The 15,520-nt window shown below is 38.6% G+C and overlaps 1 protein-coding gene across 3 annotated transcripts in view; it reads left to right on the forward strand.

Annotated features, from left to right (window-relative positions):
• IPO8 (importin 8) overlaps positions 1–15,520 on the forward strand; it is a 79,646-nt gene that overhangs the window by 20,435 nt on the left and 43,691 nt on the right. For all 3 annotated transcript variants that reach the window (XM_055394443.2, XM_055394442.2, XM_055394441.2), the window contains 5 exons: positions 2,371–2,460; positions 4,046–4,140; positions 4,574–4,658; positions 10,659–10,793; positions 11,646–11,745. In XM_055394443.2, the coding sequence (XP_055250418.2) occupies positions 2,371–2,460; positions 4,046–4,140; positions 4,574–4,658; positions 10,659–10,793; positions 11,646–11,745 (505 nt within the window). The remainder of the gene's footprint in view (positions 1–2,370; positions 2,461–4,045; positions 4,141–4,573; positions 4,659–10,658; positions 10,794–11,645; positions 11,746–15,520) is intronic.

Consider the following 15,520-nt stretch of genomic DNA (forward strand, 5'->3'; position numbering starts at 1 on the left):
TCATTCCAATCCCAAAGAAAGGCAATGCCAAAGAATGCTCAGACTACTGCACAATTGCACTCATCTCACACGCTATTAAAGTCATGCTCAAAATTCTCCAAGCCAGGCTTCAGCAATATGTGAACTGTGAACTCCCAGATGTTCAAGCAGGTTTTAGAAAAGGCAGAGGCTGCTGCTGCTGCTGATAAGTTACTTCAGTCGTGTCCGACTCTGTGTGACCCCATCGACAGAAGCCCACCAGGCTCCCCCGTCCCTGGGATTCTCCAGGCAAGAACACTGGAGTGGGTTGCCATTTCCTTCTCCAATGTGTGAAAGTGAAAAATGAAAAGTGAAAGTAAAGTCGCTCAGTCGTGTCCGACCCTTAGCGACCCCACGGACTGCAGCCTACCAGGCTCCTCCATCCATGGGATTTTCTAAGCAATAGTACTGGAGTGGCTTGCCATTGCCTTCTCTGAAGGCAGAGGCACCAGAGATCAAATTGCCAACATCCGCTGGATCATGGAGAAAGCAAGAGAGTTCCAGAAAAACATCTATTTCTGCTTCATTGACTATGCCAAAGCCTTTGACTGTGTGGATCACAATTAACTGTGGAAAATTCCGAAAGAGATGGGAATCCCAGACCACCTGACCTGCCTCTTGAGAAACCTGTATGCAGGTCAGGAAGCAACAGTGAGAACTGTACATGGAACAACAGACTGGTTCCAAATAGGAAAAGGAGTACGTCAAGGTTGTATATTGTCACCCTGCTTATTTAACTTATATGCAGAGTACATTATGAGGGACGCTGGGCTGGAAGAAGCAGAAGCTGGAATCAAGATTGCTGGGAGAAATATCAGTAACCTCAGATATGCAGATGACACCACCTTTATGGCAGAAAATGAAGAGGAACTCAAAAGCCTCTTGATGAAAGTGAAAGAGGAGAGTGAAAAGGTTGGTTTGAAGCTCAACATTCAGAAAACAAAGATCATGGCCTCTAGTCCTATCACTTCATGGGAAATAGATGGGGAAACAGTGGAAACATTGTCAGACTTTATTTTTTTGGGCTCCAAAATCACTGTGGATGCTGATTGCAGCCATGAAATTAAAAGTCGCTTGCTCCTTGGAAGGAAAGTTATGACCAACCTAGACAGCATATTAAAAAGCAGAGACATAACTTTGCCAACCAAGGTCCGTCTGGTCTACGCTATGGTGTTTCCAGTGGTCATGTATGGATGTGAGATTTGGACTGTGAAGAAAGCTGATTGCCGAAGAATTGATGCTTTTGCACTGTGGTGTTGGAGAAGACCTTTGCGAGTCCCTTGGACTGGAAGGAGATCCAACCAGTCCATTCTAAAGGAGATCAATCCTGGGTGTTCATTGGAAGGACTGATGCTAAAGCTGAAACTGCAATACTTTGTCCACCTCATGCGATGAGTTGACTCACTGGAAAAGACTCTGATGCTGGGAAGGATTGGGGGCAGGAGGAGAAGGGGATGACAGAGAATGAGATGGCTGGATGGCATCACCGACTTGATGGACATGAGTTTGAGTGAACTCCGGGAGTTGGTGATGGTCAGGGAGGCCTGGCGTGCTGTGATTCATGGGGTCGTGGAGAGTCGGACACGACTGAGTGACTGAACTGAACTGAACTGATAGAGTAAATGAGTAACAGGGATGTGTTGTACAGTGAACTATAGCCATTATTTTGTAATAACTTTAAATGGAATATAGTTTATAAAAATAGTGGTCACTTGTATACCTGAAAATAATATAATATTTTAAATGAACTATATTTCTAAAATAACAAGATAATTATATGAGGTAATAGAAATATTTACTAACGTTGTTGTAAAAGTAGTTTAACAATATATTAAACTTACATAGTGTTATATATCAATTCTATCTCAATAAAGCTGGAAAGATGAAGTTTGACACCCAAAGAAGTAAATGGTAAAAAATCACTTATCTTGAGTCTCTTGCTGAATAAATGACCTCTTTCTGTATTATTTTTATTATTTTTTACTTAAAAATGTACCAGGGACTTCATTGGAGGTCCAGTGGTTAACACTCCATGCTCCCAATGCAGGGGGCATGTCTTTCATCCCTAGTTGGGGAACTAAAATCCTGGATGATGCACAGCATGGCTGAAAAAAAAAAGGTGCTCAGAGAAATAATTTATGGCATGTATATTTTCTAGATTTTAAAAATTTAACTTACACACATATGCTTATAAAGCTGTTTTAAGTTAAATTTTAGTTTGAATCATCTGAAATTACTATTTTCATGGTCAAGTGTTACTGTTCCATGTATTTCAACCTTTCTATATAGATAAGTTGCTGATTTTTTAGAGGGGAGGAATTATTGTCTGATATTGTTGTCCTTTGTTTTCAGTATGCATTGCCTCTTCAACTGGTGAATAACCAAACCATGACAGCATGGATGGAGATCTTCCGAACTATTATTGACAGGACTGTTCCTCCTGTAAGAAAGGGCATCTGTTTCTAAGAAGAATTGGGAAAAGTTGGATTTGGGTTATTTGTGGTAGACTGATTATTATCCCAGTCTGCTATTTGGAAAAAAAAATTACTGTAATAAAAATAATTTATGATACATACTCACTATAGAATATTCAGATAAACAAAATTAATAAAATAACTGTTTAACCCTACTAAAAATAGATAGCCATTTTTAAAACTTGATAATCATTCGTCTTTTTTTGTCTTCATTCATATACAACATATTATTTCCTACAGAAAATAATATAAGAAGTGATTAAAAAGGCTATACTGACAAAATCTTATTAAAAAGTGATTAAAAAGGGTATACATAAAAAGAAGCATTAATGAAATCTGTCAGGAGGAACAATTATATTTTATTATATTTGTAAAAATGGTATATATAGATAGTTGTGTGCATGCATGTGTACTCAGTCATGTCTGACTCTTGTGACTCTATGGAGTGTAGTCCACCAGGCTTCTCTGTCCATGGGATTTCCCAGGCAAGAATACTGGAGTGGGTACTGTTTTGATATTAATTTCCACTTAAAATTTCTTAAAAATATTTTGTATGATTTTGAATTTTTTTGTATGGTACAATTTTGCTTAATGCTTCATTTGCTAGATATTTAGCTTGTTATAGGTTTAACTATAAGGATGTAGTTAGATTTCTATGCACATACATGATTATTTTGTTTGGATAACCTCCTTGCTGTGTTAAGGCTTTGACAGATCTTTAGCTAATTAGTAAATTAATTAATTGAAGTAGAGTTGATTCACAATGTTATATTAGTTTCAGGTGTTAGGCATAGTGAGTCAGTATTTTTATAGATTATATTCTATTAAAAGTTAGTAGAAAGTAATGGCTGTAATTTTCTACTTTGACAGATCTTGAAAACAGCTTTCCAGAAACAGTGTATTGGCTTATACTTTAATAAGCAGTGACTGATACTGTTTTGTTAAATTCTAAGTTTGCCAGTTTGATAGGTGAAAGATGGTGTCTCATTTTTATCTGCAATAAATGTGATACTATATTTCATCTATCAGATTAACTCAAATAACTAATCAGATTAACTTAAAATACAGATTAACTTAAAATATATTAAAATTTAAAAATTATGTATTAAACATTAAAATATAAAATATATTAAAAATATAAAATTATAAAATATTTAAAATTTTGGATTTGTCTCCAGATGTCTCAATATTCCTTCCTTTGTCTATATCTTGGGACAAATTATGTTGAGGTTTAGTTTATACACATTAATGCACAGAAATTAATGAACAGTTCAGTGAATTTTGACAGACTGACACTTGTGTTACTGTCTCCCAGATCAAGATATAGAACTTTTCTGGTATCCCAGAGAGTTCCCTTGAGGGATGTGATGTTTTGTATTTTGTTTTCTACTTATTTGGCTACCTAGCAATCTGTAAAGTAAGAACTTGCGTTTGTATGGCAATCTGAATTCATATTTAATATTGCTTAATTTATATCAACATTTATTCTGCCTTTGTTAGTCACACAAACCCTTTCATTGTAGGAATTTTATCTGGGTGTTTTGTCCTCCTAGGAGACTCTGCAGATTGATGAGGATGATAGACCAGAACTAGTCTGGTGGAAATGTAAGAAGTGGGCACTACACATTGTAGCTCGTCTCTTTGAACGGTAATTCTGGTTCTTAGATTTACCATCTGTGGTTAGTATCTCAGTATTGGATATAATAAAATTGAATAGGTCCCCTTGATGCTGTATGGTATTTGATTATTTTTTTTTAGAGGGCAAAAAGTTATCCTGTGCTTGTTTTAAAGCAAGCTTCACTGTGATCATTGGCTTTGAGGTCATAATGAGGTGAACGGTCTTCTCCGGGTCTTTCTAGTCTCTGTAAAAAAGGATGGAGAGATGATATTTCTGTCTAAAACTTTAAGTATGAACTGGAGTCTAAGTGCTGCTTTGGGGCTAATTTCATTTTGGGGCTTGTGAATAAAAGGGAAAGCGTTAGTTTTCTGCCCCAATGGAATGTATATATCAAAAGTATTTAATGAGCATATTTTGTTTACAAAATTCTCAATATTTAAACATTTTCTCTTTGTGTTTTAAGATATGGAAGCCCAGGAAATGTCACAAAAGAATACTTTGAATTTTCTGAATTCTTTTTGAAAACTTATGCAGTGGGAATTCAGCAGGTAATAAACTTAATATTTTTAAAATAAAAGGATGGTTACTACTGAAAGTAAAGTCGCTTCTGTCATTTAAGAGTAGATTATAAAATATTAATTAATATATTACCTATTTTTAAGGATGAAATGGCAGCTCTGGGAATCTAATGCAATGCAGTCAGTTTTAGAACCAAATGTACTAGGGTAGCTACTGCGAGAATTCCCCTCCCAAACAAACAAACAAAAAAAAGAATTCCCCTCCTTGATGCTGGACTCAGCCCTTTCAACTATGTTGATTGATACTTGTACAGCAGTCATCAGTATTAGATCATGTTCTTCAGTTAACTTTCTGATCTCATATCAGTTTCTTACCCTTTATTTCTTGAAGCCTGCACATCTTTGTTTTAAGTTTTTATATCAGAAGATTTAGGTAATAGGAATTGATCTATTTCAAGAGTAGTTGAACTCAGAAGTTGACTTTCAGCTGAGAGCTTACACATTTTTATGGAAGTTTGGGAACTTTTCTATACAGTGAAAATTAGGAACTCTTAAGAAATACTCCAATTTGGTATTAATGTTTACAAACTACAAAGGATAGATGGACATGAAGACTGGATTATCTGTATTGCCATTTGAATTATGAAATTTTTGTTTCTATTTCAACACATGAAATTTAATAATGATTGAGCATTAGCTATATCAGGGCTCTATTAAGGAAACCAAGATTAATCAGACATAGTAAAAGGCTTTAATGATAAAGAAGGTGTTTCTAGATTTTTTATCAATCCCTGCATATTATTGTCAGTGATAGAAAGTTAAATACTTAAAACCTGACATCTTAGATGGAGTAATTCTTTTTATGGATTATCATTTCTAAAAATTACCTTGCAGTGTTTCAGGAAAGCTATGGCTATAATTTTCTCACAAATTATTTTATTGGCCCATTAAGTTCAGTTCAGTACCTCAGTTGCATCCAACTCTTTGCAACCCCATGGTCTGGAGCATGCCAGGCCTCCCTGTCTATCACTAACTCCTGGAGCTTGTTCAAACTCAGTGTCCATTGAGTCAGTGATGCCATCCAACCATCTCATCCTCTGTCATCCCTTTCTCTTGTCCTCAGTCTTTCCCAGCATCAGGGTCTTTTCCATTGAGTCAGTTCTTCGCATTAGGTGGCCAAAGTATTGGAGTTTCAACTTCAGCATCAGTCCTTCCAATGAATATTCAGGACTGATTTCCTCTAGGATTGACTGGTTTGATCTTGTTACTGTCCAAGGGACTCTCTAGAATCTTCTCTGACAACACAGTTTAAAAGCATCAATTCTTCAGTGGTCAGCTTTCTTTATGGTCCAACTCTCACATCCTTACATGACTACTGGAAAAACCATAGCTTTGACTAGATGGGACTTTTGTTGGCAAAGCAGTCTCTGCTTTTCAGTATGCTGTCTAGGTTTGTCATAGCTTTTCTTCTAAGGAGTGTGCATACGTTGCTAAGTTGCTTTAGTCATGTCTGACTCTTTGTGACCCTATGGGCCATAACCCACCAGGCTCCTCTATCCAAGGGATTCTCCAGGCAAGAAAACTGGAGTGAGTTGCCATGCCCTGCTGCAGGTGATCTTACCAATCCAGGGATTGAACCCACATCTTTTATGTCTCCTGCATTGGCCGGCAGGTTCTTTACCACTTGAGCCACCTGGGAAGTCCTTCCAAGGAGCAAGCATCTTTTAATTTCTTGTCTGCACTCACCATCTGCAGTGATTTTGGAACCCAAGAAAATACAGTCTGTAACTATTTTCATTGTTTCCCCATCTGTTTCATGAAGTGATAGGACTGGATATCATGATCTTAGTTTTTTGAATATTGAGTTTTAAGACAGGTTTTTCACTCTCCTCCTTCACCCTCCTTAAGAGGCTCTTTAGTTCCTCTTCGCTTTCTGCCTTAAGGCCCATTAGACAGTTTGTATTTCAAATCCTAAAAGATGATGCTGTTAAAGTGCTACACTCAATATGTCAGCAAATTTGGAAAACACAGCAGTGGCCACAGGACACAATTTTCATTCCAATCCCAAAGTAAGGCAGTGCCAAAGAGTGTTCAAACTCCTGGACAACTGCATTCATTTTGCATGCTAGCATAGTAATGCTCAAAATTCTCCAAGTGAGGCTTCAGCAGTACATGTACTGAGAACTTCCAGATGTTCAAACTGGATTTAGAAAAGACAGAGGAACCAGAGACCAAATTGCCAGCATCTGTTGGATCATCTTAAAAGCAAGAGAGTTCCAGAAAAAACATCTACTTTTCCTTTATTGACTATGCCAAAGTGTTTGACTGTGTGGATCACAACAAACTGGAAAACTCTTCAAGAGATGGGAATACCAGACCACCTTACCTGCCCCCTGAGAAACCTGTATGCAGGTAAAGAAGCAACAGTTAGAACAAGACATGGAACAATGGACTGGTTCCCAGTTGGGAAAGGAGTACATCAAGTCTGTATGTTGTCAACCGCTTACTTAACTTATATGTAGAGTACATCATGTAAAATGCTGGGCAGGATGAAGCACAAGCTGGAAACAAGATTGCAGGGAGAAATATCAATAACCTCAGATACACAGATGACACCACCCTTATGGCAGAAAGTTAAGAAGAACTAAAGAACCTCTTGATGAAAGTGAAGGAGAGAGTGAAAAAGCTGGCTTAAAACTCAAAGGTCAAAAAATGAAGATCATGGCATCCTGTCCCATCACTTCATGGCAAATAGAGTGGTGAAAAATGAAAACAGCACCAGACTTTATTTTCTTGGGCTCCAAAATCACTGCAGATGGTGACTGCAGCCATGAAATTAAAAGGCGCTTGCTCCTTGGAAGAAAAACTCTGATGAACCTAGACAGCATATCAAAAAGCAGAGACATTACTTTGCCAACAAAGGTCCATCTAGTCAAGGGTATGGTTTTTCCAGTAGTCATGTAAGGATGTGAGAGTTGGACGATAAGAAAGCTGTACACTGAAGAATTGATGCTTTTGAACTGTGGTGTTGGAGAAGACTCTTGAGAGTCCCTTGGACTGCAAGGAGATCAAACCAGTCAATCCTAAAGGAAATCAATCCTGAGTATTCATTGGAAAGACTGATGCTGAAGCTGAAACCCCAATACTTTGGCCACCTGATGGGCATAACTGACTTCTTGGAAAAGACCCTGGTGCTGGGAAAGAGTAAAGGTGGGAGAAGAAGGGGACGACAGAGGATGAGATGGTTGGTTGGCATCACCAACTCGATGGACATGAGTTTGAGCAGTCTCTGAGAGTTGGTGATGGATAGGGAAGCCTGGCGTGCTGCAGTCCATGGGGTTGCAGGGAGTCAGACATGACCGAGAGAACTGAACTGAAATATATACTTCATTTTGGATACCAGGATAATCAGGGAGCTGGTCAGCTCTCTTTGTGCTCTTTCCACTGCTATTAAAGCCCCAGTAAGCATCCTAATTGCAGTCATCTCACACGCTAGTAAAGTCATGCTCAAAATTCTTCAAGCCAGGCTTCAGCAATATGTGAACCGTGAAATCCCAGATGTTCAAGCAAGTTTTAGAAAAGGCAGAGGCACCAGAGATCAAATTGCCAACATCCGCTGGATCATGGAGAAAGCAAGAGAGTTCCAGAAAAACATCTATTTCTGCTTCATTGACTATGCCAAAGCCTTTGACTGTGTGGATCACAATACGCTGTGGAAAATTCTGAAAGAGATGGGAATACCAAACCACCTGACCTGCCTCTTGAGAAACCTGTATGCAGGTCAGGAAGCAACAGTGAGAACTGTACATGGAACAACAGGCTGGTTCCAAATAGGAAAAGGAGTACGTCAAGGTTGTATATTGTCACCCTGCTTATTTAACTTATATGCAGAGTACATCATGAGGAACGCTGGGCTGTAAGAAGCAGAAGCTGGAATCAAGATTGCCGGGAGAAATATCAATCACCTCACATATGCAGATGATACCACCCTTATGGCAGAAAGTGAAGAGGAACTCAAAAGCCTCTTGATGAAAGTGAAAGAGGAGAGTGAAAAAGTTGGTTTGAAGCTCAACATTCAGAAAACTAAGATCATGGCATCTGGTCCTATCACTTCATGGGAAATAGATGGGGAAACAGTGGAAATAGTGTCAGACTTTTTTTTGGGGGGCTCTGAAATCACTGTGGATGCTGATTGCAGCCATGAAATTAAAAGACGCTTACTCCTTGGAAGAAAAGTTATGACCAACCTTGATAGTATATTAAAAAGCAGAGACATTACTTTGCCAACTAAGGTCCGTCTAGTCAAGGCTATGGTTTTTCCCATGGTCATGTATGGATGTGAGAGTTGGACTGTGAAGAAAGCTGAGTGCCGAAGAATCGATGCTTTTGAACTGTGGTGCTGGAGAAGACTCTTGAGAGTCCCTTCGACTGCAAGGAGATCCAACCAGTCCATTCTAAAGGAGATCAATCCTGGGTGTTCGTTGGAAGGACTGATGCTAAAGCTGAAACTCCAATGCTTTGGCCATCTCATGCGACGAGTTGACTCACTGGAAAAGACTCTGATGCTAGGAAAGGTTGGGGGCGGGAGGAGAAGGGGATGACAGAGAATGAGATGGCTGGATGGCATCACCGACTCTGTGGACATGAGTTTGAGTGAACTCCGGGAGTTGGTGATGGACAGGGAGGCCTGGCGTGCTGTGATTCGTGGGGTTGCGGAGAGTAAGACATGACTGAGCAACTGAACTGAACTGAGGCATCCTAAAATTGATGCCTCCTTATAGTGTGTTCAGTAGAGGTTTTCCAGTGTCACATAAACTTGTGTAAATACACACACATGTAAATTTCATGCTGTTGCATCCATGCCCTGGAAGCCCTTCACAAAATGGCGCTCATGACTGAACAACTAAACTGAACTGCATCCATGCCATAAACTGAACCTTGGTTATTTAAGGTATATATTCCTGGTATTTTTTAAAGTCTTTTTTTTTAATCAAAAGCTGTTCCTTTCGTTACTGTTGTGTCCCACCTCACTTCGTGTAGACCACAGTAGTATTTGGAAGAACCGTGTTCAGTAGTGTCCCTTTTTAGTCTGAATTCCAGAAAGAGTTTCTTGGTGATAGGACTTCTGACAAATTTTATAAACCTGAATTTTATGTGACTTGAACTGAATTCGTGTTCTGAATTTATAAATTTTATATGTGTTTTAAAAGAACATTTTTTAATTTATGCAGCAGTTCAGAGATAAGCTTCTGTAGTGAAGGACTCTGGAGATCAGGAACCGGAATACTTCAGCTGTGTGGTAGTGCAGCCTCTGACATGGGTCATCGCAGTGGCTTTGGGCATGGTTCCTTCCTTAGAAACAGTCTTTTTAAAAAAAAAACAACTCAGTTTTGTGTTATTTCTACAAAGAATTTCCATGGTCTGAGATTATAAAATGAAAAATTTTCACACTCTTTTAGTTATTCTGTGGTTTCATTTTTTTGTTGCTGTTGAAATATTTTCCCCATTTGGAATTTATTTTGGTGTGAAGTTTAGTTAGGGAGCTACATAAATTTTTTAGGAGCTACCTAGTCAACTATCCCAGTACTGTTTTTTTTTTTTTTGTTTGTTTCTCTTCCTGTTGAAATGCACCTTTATCAAATATTAAAAATATGTTTATGATGTCTCTCACTATTTGGATATAGTGTTTTCAGTGTTCATTTAGTCAAGTCTATTATTTTACAGTAGTTTTAATTTTATTTGAAGAGCTAGTATGTGGAATAGAATATAGACTTATTTTGAATACTTCCACAGGTTAGAAGTAGGGTAAATGGCAGAAAATCACAGTGAAATAACTTTCAGTTCAGTATAACAAGGACCTATCTAAGTTCATGTGCTTTCTCACAAAATATTTATTTCTCTAAAAATCTGTTAGTTTATTTTAATCTCTGTAACTTCTGACTTGATTTTTTTTGTCATGCCTAAAATGCCCTTCCTGTTAACTTTAAAATTGTTTGTTTTCCTATACTTTCTCTTCCTATTTTCCTGTAGGTACTACTAAAAATATTAGACCAGTATAGGCAGAAAGAGTATGTAGCCCCCCGTGTCCTTCAGCAAGCTTTCAACTATCTCAACCAAGGAATTGTTCATTCTGTGACCTGGAAGCAGATGAAGCCTCACATACAGGTTAGTGTCAGTGAGCAGGTCTCTGAAATTATCCTCTGGTTAAAAATTTTCTAGACAAGGTCAGTGTTAACTAATCCAATATTTTATATTTAACGTATTTTTGTTTTCATTCATAATTTCAGAAGAGTATCTTATGTTTCATATAAAGAGTTTAGAAGTTTAGATGTTTGAGAAGAATGGGGCCTTCAAGTTAAATGAGTTGATCTTGATTGGGATCTCATGTAGCCTCTGTTTTTCCTCTGATATGTCAGATGGTATTTTTCTACCCTCCTTACCTGCAAGTTACTAGGATCAAATGAGGTATTTTGTATAATAGCATTTTGAAAACAGTCGCCAAGGCTGTAGTTAAGGTAGTGTTCTTTTGTAGGAAATGGAGCCTGATACATGACCATTTTCTTTTGTAGGTTTTTATTTCTCTTTTTAGGTTGTTAAATTCTACAGCAAAAGTTAAAGTTTTTTGTTTGTATCAATTTTACTTAAAGGTCAAATTCAGCATTGTTATTAAGGAACATATCAATGAAAAGTTATGGACCATTGATAAATAAAGTAATATTTACATACAGATAACTGGATAATTTGGAGATGTTAGGAACTAAATTTTTCCTCTCAAAGTATGTATTCTTTAATTCTGTAATGTCTAAGATGGTAGCTGAAAAGTAAAGCAAATTCTTTTACTTTATCTTTGGTGTCTAGGATAGATTTTGTTTAGTGTTATCTTATTACAGATCTTAAAGATCTGTTAGAAACATTAATATGACAGTTTGGAAAACTGACTTCTTAAAGCCTTTCATTATTGATAGTCCCCAAATGTGAATACTCTATATCCATTTATTGGTTTGTTTTTTCTCTTAGAATATCTCTGAAGATGTGATTTTTTCTGTGATGTGCTATAAAGATGAGGATGAAGAACTGTGGCAGGAAGATCCATATGAGTATATAAGGATGAAATTTGGTAATTGAGATGATTTTATTCCTCATCAGTTCCTGGTTATATGAAGTAGTATAACTAAATTTATACTTTGAAGTAGATTTTATTATTTTGTGAAATTCCCGTAGTTCTGCTTTGCATGATAAACTCCAAAATGCATACAAGTTTGATGTTCTGTTGAGCCAGTGGTCTTGAGATGAGAAGCTACTTTATTCATCTAACCCTCTCAAGGATGCAGAAGCCGTACCATCTCTATACTACTCTTTCTATTGTGATGTTGATCTGCAGAGTCCATTCCTTTCCTATGCCTTTTGGGCTATTTTTGTTTGTTCTTGGTCTGGGAGATCCTTTGCATTTCTGCATATTTTAGGAATGTCCCAATATAGTTTGTGTCCTTATCCTAGGGTCTGAATATTCCTCAGGAGAATGAAATTACTTACGTTGACACCAGTGTGTGGCCCTGTTCTCTGTGGGTCCTTTTAGCCTTGCATCTTCCTGGAAGCTGCTGAACTTTATAGGTTGCCCGAATTCATTCCCCTTTATTCTCAGTATGAATTAATCACTTCATGGGTACTCAGGCAGTTAGTATAGGAAGATGTTACTTGTGTACCGTTGTTTCTCCCACAGTGAAGAAGCTATCTGAGGGCAGGGACTGTCTTCAGTTCAGTCTAGTTCAGCCGCTCAGTCGTGTCTGACTCTTTGTGGCCCCATGGACTGCAGCACGCTAGGATTCCCTGTCCATCACCAACTCCCGGAGCTTGCTCAGACTCATGTCCACTGAGTTGGTGATGCCATCCAACCATCTAATCCTCTGTCATCCCCTTCTACTCCTGCCATCAATCTTTCCTAGGATCAGGGTCTTTTCCAGAGAGTCAGTTCTTTGCATCAGGTGGTCAAAATATTGCAGTTTCAGTTTCAGCATCAGTTCTTCCAATGAATCCTCAGGACTGACTTCCTCTAGGATTGACTGGTTTGATCTCCTTGCAGTCCAAGGGACTCTCAAGAGTCTTCTCCAACACCACAGTTCAAAAGCATCAGTTCTTCAGTGCTCAGCTATCTTATCATCCAACTCTCACATCCTTACATGACTACTGGAAAAACCATGGCTTTGATTATATGAACCATTGTTGGCAAAGTAACATCTCTGCTTTTTGATATGCTGTCTAGGTTCGTCATAACTTTCCTTCCAAGGAGCAAGCGCCTTTTAATTTGGAGTACGTCAAGGCTGTATATTGTCACCGTGCTTATTTAACTCATATGCAAAGTACATCATGAGGAATGCTGGGCTGGAAGAAGCACAAGCTGGAATCAAGATTGCCGGGAGAAATATCAATAACCTCAGATATGCAGATGACACCACCCTTATGGCAGAAAGTGAAGAGGAACTAAAAAGCCTCTTGAGGAAAGTGAAAGAGGAGAGTGAAAAAGTTGGTTTGAAGCTCAACATTCAGAAAACTAAGATCATGGCATCTGGTCCTAACACTTCATGGGAAATAGATGGGGAAACAGTGGAAACAGTGTCAGACTTTATTTTTTTGGGCTCCAAAATCACTGTGGATGCTGATTGCAGCCATGAAATTAAAAGACGCTTACTCCTTGGAAGGAAAGTTATGACAAACCTAGATGGCATATTAAAAAGCAGAGACATTACTTTGCCAACCAAGGTCCGTCTAGTCAAGGCTATGGTTTTTCCAGTGGTCATGTATGGATGTGAGAGTTGGACTGTGAAGAAAGCTAAGCACCAAAAAATTGATGCTTTTGAACTGTGGTGTTGGAGAAGACTCTTGAGAGTCCCTTGGACTGCAAGGAGATCCAACCAGTCCATTCTGAAGGAGATCAGTCGTGGTTGTTCATTGGAAGGACTGATGCTAAAGCTGAAACTCCAATACTTTGGCCACCTCATGCGACGAGTTGACTCACTGGAAAAGACTCAGATGCTGGGAGGGATTGGAGGCAGGAGGAGAAGGGTACAACAGAGAATAAGATGGCTGGATGGCATCACCGGCTCGATGGAGGTGAATTTGAGTGAACTCCGGGAGTTGGTGATGGACAGGGAGGCCTGGCGTGCTGTGATTCATGCGGTTGCAAAGAGTCGGACACGACTGAGCGACTGAACTGAACTGAAGTCACCATCTGCAGTAATTTTGGAGCCCAAGAAAATAAAGTTTGGTGCTGTTTCCGTTGTTTCCCCACTCTATTTGCCATGAAGTGATGGGACTGAATGCCATGTTATTATTTTCTGTATGCTGAGTTTTAAGCCAGCTTTTTCACTCTTCTTCACTTTCATCAAGAGGCTCTTTAGTCTTTCTTCCCTTTCTGCCATAAGGGTGGTGTTATCTGTGTGTCTGAGGTTATTGATATTTCTCCCTGCAGTCTTGATTCCAGCAGCCTGGCATTTTGCATGATGTACTCTGAATATAAGTTAAATAATCAGGTTGACAATATATAGTCTTGACGTACTCCTTTCCCAATTTGGAACCAGTCTGTTGCTCCATGTCTGGTTCTAACTGTTGCTTCTACCTGCATGCATATTTCTCAGGAGGAAGGTAAGGTGGTCTGGTATTCCCATCTTTTGAAGAATTTTCCAGTTTATTGTGACCTACACAGGCAAAGGTTTTGGCATAATCAATAAAGCAGAATTAGATGTTTTTCTGGAATTCTGTTGCTTTTTCGATGATCCAGTGGATGTTGGCAATTTGATCTCTGGTTCTTCTGCCTTTTCTGAATCCAGCTTGACCATCTGGAAGTTCTCAGTTCACGTACTGCTGAAGCCTCACTTGGAGAATTTTGAGCATTACTTTGGTAGCATGTGAATGAGTGCAATTGTGCAGTAGTTTGAACACTCTTTGACATTGCCTTTCTTTGGGATTGAAATGAAAATTGACCTTGTCCAGTCCTGTGGCCACTGCTGAGTTTTCCAGATTTGCTGACATATTGAGTGCAGCACTTTCTTATAGCATCATCTTTTAGGATTTGAAATAGCTCAACTGGAATTCTATCACCTCCACTTGCTTTCTAGTGATGCTTCCTAAGGCCCATTTGACTTCATATTCCAGGGTGTCTGGCTATAGGTGAGTGATCGCACCATCATCGTGATCTGGGTCATGAAGATCTTTTTTGTGTAGTTTTTCTGTGTTTCTTGCTACCTCTTCTTAATAACTTCTGCTTCTGTTAGGTCCATACCATTTCTGTCCTTTATTGTGCCCATCTTTGCATGAAATGTTCCCCCTGGTACCTCTAATTTTCTTGAAGAGATCTCTAGTCTTTCCCATTCTATTGTTTTCCTCTATTTCTTTGCATTGATCACTGAGGAAGGCTTTCTTATCTCTCCTTGCTATTCTTTGGAACTCTGCATTCAAATGGATATATCTTTCCTTTTTGTCCTTTGCCTTTAGCTTTCTTCTTTTCACAGCTATTTGTAAGGCCTCCTCAGACAACCATTTTTCCTTTTGCATTTCTTTTTCTTGAGGATGTTCTTGATCACTGCCTCCTGTACAATGTGACGAACCTCTGTCCATAGTTCTTCAGGCACTCTATCAGATCTAATCCCTTGAATCTGTTTGTCACTTCCACTATATAATCGTAAGGATTTGATTTAGGTCATACCTGAATGGTCTTGTAGTTTTCTCTCTTTTCTTGAATTTAAGTCTGAATTTGGCAGTAAGGAGTTCATGATCTGAATCATAGTCAGCTCCTGGTCTTGTTTTTGCTGACTGTATAGAGCTTCTCCATCTTTGGTTGCAAAGAATCAGCCAATCTGATTTCAGTATTGACCATCTGGTGGTCTGTCTGTCTTGCT

Source organism: Moschus berezovskii, chromosome 6, assembly GCF_049115385.1.
Source record: "Moschus berezovskii isolate FMDL1 chromosome 6, NW_MosBer_1.0, whole genome shotgun sequence".
NCBI classification, from domain to species: domain Eukaryota; kingdom Metazoa; phylum Chordata; class Mammalia; order Artiodactyla; family Moschidae; genus Moschus; species Moschus berezovskii.